This window comes from Nanorana parkeri, unplaced genomic scaffold (assembly GCF_000935625.1).
Source record: "Nanorana parkeri isolate BGI_ZX_2015 unplaced genomic scaffold, ASM93562v1 scaffold959, whole genome shotgun sequence".
Classification (NCBI taxonomy): Eukaryota; Metazoa; Chordata; class Amphibia; order Anura; family Dicroglossidae; genus Nanorana; species Nanorana parkeri.
Window position 1 is genome coordinate 544,292 of NW_017307227.1, and position 9,889 is coordinate 554,180.

General features: G+C 42.6%; 2 protein-coding genes across 3 annotated transcripts in view; both read left to right on the forward strand.

The window, feature by feature from the left end:
- The window catches only part of TMEM234 (transmembrane protein 234), a 9,578-nt gene extending 8,813 nt beyond the window's left edge, over positions 1–765 (forward strand). The window contains exon 4 of the mRNA XM_018566563.1: positions 677–765. Within this exon, the coding sequence (XP_018422065.1) occupies positions 677–747 (71 nt within the window). The 3' untranslated portion in view covers positions 748–765. The remainder of the gene's footprint in view (positions 1–676) is intronic.
- KHDRBS1 (KH RNA binding domain containing, signal transduction associated 1) overlaps positions 1–9,889 on the forward strand; it is a 38,537-nt gene that overhangs the window by 8,282 nt on the left and 20,366 nt on the right. The window contains exon 1 of one of the 2 annotated variants that reach the window (XM_018566562.1): positions 8,355–8,361. The exons of the other annotated variant lie outside the window; for it this stretch is intronic. The gene's annotated coding sequence lies outside the window, so the exon portion shown is untranslated. Of the gene's footprint in view, positions 1–8,354; positions 8,362–9,889 lie in introns of those variants that run through there. 2 annotated transcript variants of the gene reach the window in all.

Here is a 9,889-nt window from a genome sequence, read left to right on the forward strand (position 1 = left end):
TATAAAAATATATATATAAGGACGGCAAGGCTGGGTCCTGGAAGGCAGGTATATATCACAACTGTTTGAGTTATGGTCCCTTCAAGGGCCACCACAGGGTTAACTTTCCTGCCACAGGAAGGGGTTTAAGGCCTCGTTCACACCAGATACAGTGCGTTCTGGCCAAAATGCACTGCCTCGCATTGCGGCCGGCTTACTTTTTTGTGGGGCAGGAGGGGGCATGGCGGTCCATGGAAGTGAATGGCACCGTAGCCACGCGCTCCGGCCGCACGGGTTCGCAAGGCACATTATGCCTGCGGTCCGATCAAAATAGTGCTTGCAGCATTTTGATCGGACCAGACTGGACTGGCTGCAGGACTTATGTTCCTGGGAAGGGATTTCCCCAGGTTTGGGACTTTTTACAACAAGTCGTTGAGACACATTTATGTTTTATCTGTGCCGAAGATTTGGACTTTTACTTTGAGTTTGCTGAAGATAAGCGTGTATTTGTGTTTACCGTTTTTTGGCTGCCCTGCAAGAGGAAAATAAAATATGCAAAACCCTCTGTGCGAGTGCTCTGTTAGCTCCCCAACATCACAATATATATATACACACACACACACACATACACACACGCACTGTGTATCCAGTTAAATTTAAGAGTAATAATACTTTGTTATGGACTTTTTTTTTTCAGGAGCCGTGTTTGGGCTGCTTATCACAATTGTTGGAATTTCAATCTGTGTGGCAAGTTCTGTGAATGACTGAGGTCGGTCAGTTACAGGGGACTTTACAAAAAACACTTAAGTCCACAGTGGGATGAAAAATAATCTGAAGAAGAGCAAATACGCTATACTTGACTAAGTAGGCAGGCTGCAATATACATCCTAAAAAACATGTATGGTAATACAGGATAATAACATTTTGTCTCTGATGGACCACAGTTTTCCTGTCCTGGTTTGCATAGGATATTTGCTGTAAAAGAATCCTGACATGAAGAAATAAGGGAGTTGCCATGGCTGCTCTCTAAAACTGCTAGTTGAATGGCTGTAATGGTGATCCAATGGCTTCGGAGTCAATGATCCAAAAAAGAAAAAAAAAGTATCCAGATCCAAGACTTCACTTGCTACATACTTGGAAAAGGCACAGCAATTAGCATTTTTAGAAGAAGCTCAGGGGTGTCAACATTTTTCCAAGCACTGGTTTCCTTTAAAGATTGTATGTTTAGATAAATCAACTTATGTAAATAAATGTAGCATGTTCATTTTTAACCACCCTTTTGGGTTATTGTTCATAAAGGGACACATGATCAGTAGGCAATTTGGTTCTGCTGCTGCCTACAGGAGGAATTCGACACTAGCAAACAAAAAGCTGCTGGCCAAACATGTATAAGGATGGACATTTTTTACTTTTATCAAGAAGATACCATATTTTGTCTTATTGAGGCTGTGTGCACATGGAATTACCCTTGTCTGAAACCAGTCGGGTTAGGCTCCCTTAAAGTAATATTAAATTCTAAATGACTCCAAATCAAACAGACATAGATTGTCCTAAGCACTTACAGCCATCATGTTTCTGAACAGCTGGCTCAAACTCTTAGCTCTGCTTTCCTGAATTTTCTGTCTAGTACAAGATCACATGGGAGAGCACAATCTCCAGCAACTGTCCATCTGCTAGTTTGGAGAAGGAATGAGAGACGAGAGAGGGGATCAGGGGGGAGGGAAGTGGCTTGTTTTCCTTTGCCTGTGTGTTTGTGCAGACACACAAAGCTTAGTAGCACACACAAGGGTAGCTTTATAGGACTCTGCAATGGAAAAGAGCCACCCAAAAATGAAATATCAGGGCCAGTGCTCATCGTGCAAGCTAATTCTGCAGGAAAATAAAACTTTTAACATCAAGGAGCAACATCCATTGTAAGTGATTTAATCAGCTTAAAAACATTTTGACTTTAACCACTTGCAGACTGGCCACTGTATTAAAACGGCCAGTGCACTGTGCATTGTTCTAGGAGTACATACTTGTGCATCCTCCTGTGAACGCGTGGCTGCTACTTCCGCTTTACACACAGAGCCGATTGGACCAGCTCTGTGTTCTGTAATTGTGATTGGTTATCACAGCGATCACATTGCAAAGTTTTCATTGCCAGGCCTCTCCATCCTCTTACATCCGAGGCAGGGGAGAGTAAAGTGAGAAATGAATGGATGAGTCATCCATTCATTACTTAAAGTGGACCTTTACCCCCTTTGACTAAAATCACATCAGCATACAGCTTTGTATGCTGGTATGAAATCATCTTATTTCACTTACAATTTCTTTTTTTCCACCTCCTGGTCCACTTTGGCACACATTATGTAATTGTGCCCAAGCGTTGCATCCTGGGAATGTTACATCAGCAGAGCATTGCTTGTAAATCTCATCTGTAATCTCATGAGATCTCAGGGAAAGGCATTTTCCTCCCCTGAGATGATGAGTATGGTCACATGTCCTAGTCACATGTGCCAGAATTCCAGGAAGTAAAAGGAGACTTAGTAAAGAATACAAACCCGGCAATTATCTAGAAGTATGTGTTTGTAGATTTTCATTACTAAACATTTCTAAAGGTGCCTTTGTTGTTATTTTGAAGATATGGGTAAAGTTCCTCTTTAATAGTAAAAATAAGCTGCTGCAGCAAAAAAAAAAAAAATTATTTTTACTTTATTTTAAACCCCCCTCATCTCTGGCTTATGTTAGATCCATTCTGGCTATGCTCTGACCTGTACATTAATCCTTCAACATCTGTACATTAACCCCATTAATCTCCATCCTCCCACTGTATGTGACCTGTACAGTAACCCCTTTACCACCGCCTCCTTCTGTCTATGAGCTGTACATTTATTGTCTCTTATGCACTATTACCAAGCTCCATGTTTTAATCCCCTCAATACCTGTATTTTTCTTCATTTCCAAAAATTTGCAGCAAAAAATCAGAACACCTTGGAGTGTCTGCTTTCCAAAAAGGGGTCATTTCAGGGATTTTGATACTGTCCTGACATTTTTATTTGCTATGATTTATAAACGAAAGTCCGAGAAACAGGCTTTTTTCAACTGTTTTGGTCCTTTTTATATAGTAAAAAAAAAGTGGTTATAGATACCACTAATAGAAAGATCTGTTTGTCCAAAAAAAAAAAAAGATCTAAAATATATTTTACAGTGTTGCGTGATGGAGGAATTCTTAGCCAAACTTGCACAGCGCTGAAAACTGAAGAGGGTATAACATGCCAGTACTGAAGTGGTTAATATCATTTTAAAGGTCCTAAGACTGTTAAAACTTTTTTAAAGAATTCCTAAGTAACTTATTTGTATGGGGAGAGGAAACTCACAACAAATCGATCTCTCCTCCTAAATTATTTGCTGAGCAATATTCCATAGAGGAGGTATTTACAAGCAGTGGGCACTTCCTGTTGTGGGCCTTGATCATTCCTCTGTGTTTAGGATATACTGTACATCTAATACTGCTTTCTAAAAACCGAAGCATCATGGGAGTGGAAGGGGTTATACTTGACTGGCCAACTGCTTTTTTTGTACTGTACGCAGCAGTATAACCAAATTGTCTCAGAATTCTATTGATCCTGTATCCTTAAAGTGACACTAAACTCAGCAGTTAAATCTTAAAAATGCATTTAGGTACCCTAAATATTAACAAAAATGTATCTTATTTGTACATCACTCAGCTGTAGATCCTCAAATCATCTCTGAATTGGTGCTGACACTGTCCTTCCTTCTGGAGGATGGCTACTTTTGTTCCCCATGGTCCCTGTGTGTGTTGTAAAGCAGCCACCGCTCTAAGCTCACTCCTGTGATGGACTACAATCTGATATTTGGTTTACTAATTTGTATGGCGTTTATATTCCCTTATATATTATATTCACGGGAGCGAGCTTGGAGCAGTGACTACTTTACAACACACACAGGGACCATGGGGAACAAAAGTAGCCATCCTCCAGAAGGAAGGACAGTGTCAGCACCAATTCAGAGATGATTTGAGGATCTACAGCCGAGTGATACACAAATGAGATACATTATTGCAGGGGCGTAACTACAGATCATGGGGCCCCATAGCAAAAATGTGCTCCCCCCCATAACCTTTCTCTGAGATGTGACTAACAACACCAGGATCCCAAAGACTCCTCTTGTGCATCTGATGTCAGCTTTCCTACACTGTAGACTTACGGTTGTAGACCTACGGATAACGGTTGTCAACAACTGCAGGCACTCCAATTCTTAATGATGCAGTGTTTTCTTCACATGTTCTATTAATTTGCATCAACAACCTGATGGGGCCCCCTTCCACCCCCAGGCCCATAGCAGCCGCCTGGACAGCTATGGCTATGATTAAATCACTACATTTTTGTTAAGATTTAACTCCTTAGTTTAATGTCACTTTCATGAATTTCAAGAAATTGATTTTAGGGTTAGTGCAAAATTCATATTTTTGTATGTATAGTTTATATTTATATACTGTATAAATGTACATTGTGTACAAATGGGATAGCATAATTTACTTGTTGTACATGCAGGGTATAATCCCTGCTTAGTAATGCTGCACAGCGATTGTGCCTTTACCTCTGTGATATTTTGTTCCATGTCTGTTAGTTTGCTTAGATTTATTAAAACGGTAAATTCTCTCTGTTGCTTATTCTGTAGGTGATTTTTTTTTCCCCTCAGCAATTGTGTAGGAGAAATACTGATTGTACTGCCTGTCACATATAGTCATTAAAGACAAACCACATTCAGATTACTTTCACATAAACTTTAGAATTCGGGGGAACATATGCATGGCCTAGTAAAACGTGTCCTGCTGAGCTCCTGCGATGGCTTTGTGCCATAGGGGAGAACGTGTTATAGTTTCCTCCTTAATGTACCCATGGGTCGCTGCTCTCCAAAGAGACCACACAGATTCTTTGGATTGGCTTTTTCAATGTCTTAGTCAAAATTGATAACTTCATTATTCTGCCCTAGCGAAAGGCCAGAAACCATACCTAAGATGGCACTTGCAGAACACCGCCACATTCCACACTGCTAGGCCTGTCGGGGCACCCAACAGAAATATGCAGCACCTGAATGCAGAGGCGAGTATCATAGCTCACAAGAGTTGGAGTTGGAGATGGACATGGAGTCTGAGCTACCACTGTTTGTTTGTTTTTTTATTGGAATTTAAAATCTACATGAGGCTATGACCCACCAAGCAAGACATGTAGACACGTTTCAAACTATGGAGGATTCTCCATGAGGAAAGACCTCAAACACTTCACAGACTGCATTGAAATCTTACTCCTGAAGAGACCAGTAAGTGATACCATTGAACTTGGCCATGTGCACAGCACATAGGGCCCTAGGAGTGCAGATCTTAAAGAGGCCCAGGGATGTCCTGTGCAGGGTCTACTTCTTCAAAGAGCTAGTGGCTTTATTTTACAAGGAATCCTTTTGGGTCTTGAACAAGGATAAGGTGATTTTCAGGCCCAGGACTTATTTTCTTCCCCAAGTAATCTTCACTTTCCACCTTGACCAGGACATCTCTGCGTGGCTCCGGTTCATCAAAAGGAAATTTTCCTCCATTGTTTGTATGTGGTTCAGATAGTGTGAGTCTATCAGGTACTGCTTCCCTCATGAAGACTGATTCCCTTTTTATCATCACAAATGGACCTAGGAAAGGCACCTTGGCTTATTTTTCTACCTTCTCTTGGTGGCTCAGGCAGACTATCGCTCAGATGTAAGGTCTTAAGGATTGGGTTGCCCCCTTAGCCTTTAAGGTTCACTCCACTAAGGCAGTGGGGACGTCTTTGGCTTTTTAGTATCAGGCCTCCCAGATTTACAAGATTGACATCTGTTCTACCAGGTGGACATTTCTGCCTCATCTGATGCCAGCTTCAGGGGAAAGGTCATTCAGACGGCACTTTGAACTGCAGACAGTCTCCCTTTGCTGTTGTTTAACATTGGGCCTGTTAGCATTTATTTGCTGTGATGTCCACACCTTATTTGTCCTTCTTCTTTTGGACTTCCTGAAGGTTAAGGGCTTCCAGTGTGTCTTCATGGATGAGAAAGACTATAGGATAACGCTTTTCAACATAACTGTGGCATGCTGGTGGTCAGAGGAGGGATTATACCCTGGATGCCTATAGAGTTTTGCCAGTGTCCTATGCTCTTGTAGGTGGCAGTATATCCTAAAGGTTTAAAACTTCCTGTGTCTCTCAATGTACTCTCGAAAAAGATTTCACGAAGAGTACAAAAATCCTATTTTTATTACAGGTTCCTTAAGGCTGCATTCACACCTAGGCATCAGCTTTTTTGCCTAGTGATTTTGCTTGTTTTTGAGCATTTGTTGCACATTTTTAAGTAACAGTTCAATAGATTGCCTTACATCTCTCAAACCAGATTTATATGGTTTCTTTCTGCTACCCCTCTTGGAACCTAGTTGATTAGCTAGCCTAAAAAGATTTGATGCCATAGCCAACACAGTTTACCCACCGTGCATTGATGGCAAGAGTAGGGCAAACTGTCACCCTATTTTGCTAAATTTTGTTCTAGATATATGGACCCAGAGTGCGTGAACACAAAAAACATCCACAAAAATGTACAAGCTGTAAGGCCTCAACAACAATGCTGAATTGCAGTGGCAGGCAAAGCAACAGTTTGGAAGCTATTCTACTGAAAGGAAATATATTAGGGATGTCCCGATACCGATAAAGGGCATTTTCACAAGTGCTTGTACTCATGCAAATGACTGATACTAAAGGCCGATACCAGCCCTTTAAAGGAGAACTATGGGGTTAAGGCTTTTCCCCATAGTTCTCCTTAGGGAAACGGGAGGACACAAACTAGCGTCCTCCCGTCACCCTAGGCTCAGTATACCGCGAGCTGTAGCGGTATACTGAGACAATTATGTCTGGATCCGCCCAGCTGCGTGACTGACAGCTGGCTCTGCCTATCTAGAGGCAGAGCCAGCTGTACCCGCCCCCTCCCCCGTCCGTTCCGCCAGTCCGTGCTGGCGGATCAGAGCGGGGAGGGGTAATCCAGCCCGTCCCCTGTCACAGCAGAGAGCCGTGACAGGATCAAGAGGTGAGCGAACGCCGGTATGTGTTCGCTCACCTCCCGATCTGCTGAGCCGACCTGTGACAGTCTCATTGTCACAGGTCGGCTAGAACTATGAGGTGAGTGAAAAGCACTCACCTCATAGTTCTCCTTTTAACTTTTTAAACACGAGCTGCTGCCTGAGCTCTCGTGTTTTCTGGGGACTTCAGGCAGCTGTCTTTGACAGTGCCAGTCCGGCCACACATCTCCTTCCCGAGACCCGCGTAGGCCTGGACAGCGCCGCACCTGTCCATACAACCCTGGTGCCCTGCCGAGCTCGGCACCTGCCCACATAGCCCAGGTGAGACCACATGCAACCCTGTATAATTGCTGCATAATCATGGATTGATGAGATCTGTAGTCCTCTGTTGCTGGTTGTATTCTCCATTGCTGTATAATCAATAAGAATGGCAACGGACTCTAGAGGACTACAAATCTCAGCAATCCATTATTGCTGGTTGCCATTCTCCATTGCTGAATAATCATAGTTGAGGTACAGTTCTTCCTAATTTTAAAGAAACTGCCCTATAATCGTTAGTCTGTATTGTTCTTGAAAGAAATGTCACAATCCCTTTAAGAAAAAGCATCAGTTACTGGTATCGGCAAGTACCTGAGGGAAAGTACAAGTACTTGGTCTTGAAAACATGGTATCAGGACATCCCTAAAATATGTTAATGACAGCATCTTGTGGTTGTGTGCTGCCCCTGAGAGTCCTTGTGTTCTACACTACGGACTAAGTTGGCAATGCAGAAATTTTGCCTCTGCAAGCATGGATTGAGCAGTGATTGGAACACTCATCTAGCAATATAAAACAATGCTTGCAAGATTTAAGCAACTCTGAAAAGATTCTTTAAAAAAAACCTCCTTGCAGGAGAAGACTCTTAACCTCCCTGGCGGTATTCCCGAGTCTGGCTCGGGGTTAATTTTCAATACCAAAAGCGGTAACCCCGAGCCACACTCGGGATTGCGCAAAAGTGCCACTTACCTTGTCCCTGCGAGCCCGCGGTGTCCTCTGCTATGTGCGCCCGGCCGATGCTGGCATTTGGTTTCAGGCGTCGCAGCGGGGGGCGGAGCCGGCGGGAAATTACAAAGTGCAAACATGACATTTACACAGAATACACACAATACAATGTAATCTGCTAGAATTACATGTATGTATCAAACTATTTCACTTCATTTTTGTCCAGTGCCCTGCCTGCACTTTTACTGTTCTTTCTGCCTGGAAACTTGTGAACGTCCATGGCATCCAAAAAGCGTCCCTTTAGGTCAAAAGCGGTTTTAAGAGCAGGTAGAAAAAAGCGATAGTAAATTAGAACTCATTTGCAGAATTGAGCGATAGCGATTCGTTGGGAAATTCGTCATCAGACACTGAACTAAAATCCTGACATAATCATACCGCCAGGGAGGTTAATACTTACCTGTCCGGTGAGTGGCAACTCCATTCTTTTCTGTCTTCAAATGCTTTGGTGGTTGAAGAATCCTATTTTTGGGTGTGTTGGATGCTTGGTACCCATTGTGCGTTATGGACCTTCCAGTCGGCCCCTACATCACTACTGTGTTATTACATAGGGGCCAACAGATGAAGCCACAGAATGGTGGAGGATGCTGGCACCTGACACACAAGTGTGTCACATGTGAAGATTCTGCAGGAGGTCAATGCTCGTTAAGCTAGCAAATTTCAGATTTTGCCGCCTGTCAAAGAGGTAATAAAGCAGAATTAAACCCACTGATATAATGGTTTTCCAAATAAAGCTCAAGTCAGAAATGCTCAATAAATGGTATTAAGCCCTTAACCAGTTGACATCCCTGGTTTATACCCTTTTTTGGGGACAGATAGAGCTTTATTTTGGTGGTATTTATTCACCACTGGGGTTTTTATTTTTGAATATATTAAGGAAAAATTACAGAAAAAAAAAACAGTTTCCCCTATAATAAATTATAAAACATTTTATTATTACCCAATTTTTTGGTAAAATATAAAAGACGGGGTCACGTCGGGTAAAGAGACACCAAACATGTCAAGCCTTAAAATTGCGCACGCGCGCAAAACCTCAAAAAACTACATTACCCAAAATTGTCCATAGGCGACGCATTAAAAGCTTTTACCGCTCATCAGTTTAGTGTTATCAGTGATTGATGGCCCTAAAATGATTGCTCTCACTGCGACGTTCGCTTCAATATGTAACATGATATATATATATATATATATATATAGATTTTTTTTTTACACTTATTGTTATTGCTATTACATAGGGGGTTACAATCCCCCTATATAATAGCACAGGTACACGAAATTCACGCCATACAACCGATCGGCGGCTATAGAGCCGCTGATCGGTTGTATGTGAAACAGCCGTTAACGGCTGTAGAAACGAGCGGGGCTTTTCTGCCCTTGCGCGCGCGAGCAGGAGAAAAATGCCGTCTGGAGACGGCAACCCGCTGATGCGAGTCTGCCGTCCGTCCGTTTTTTCTTAACGGGCAGACGGCAAGAGGTTAAACATACCTATGTTGTGTTCTATTTCCATGCGCAGTATATGCTACTTTCATGGTAACATAGTACCCTTTTAGATATGGAAACAACCATGAAGTTTGATGGCCTGCCCGACTGATTGTAAACTCAAGATTGTTTCAGAAGTATACCGTGTTTCCCCGAAAATAAGACAGTGTCTTATTTTTTTTTTTTCACGAAAAAAGACACTAGGTCTTATTTTCGGGGGATGTCTTACCTGGCTGCTGCTGTCCGCTCTGCCGTCCAGGGAGCCACAAACAGAAACACAGGTGGGTGTGCATGCGTGCGGGCGGG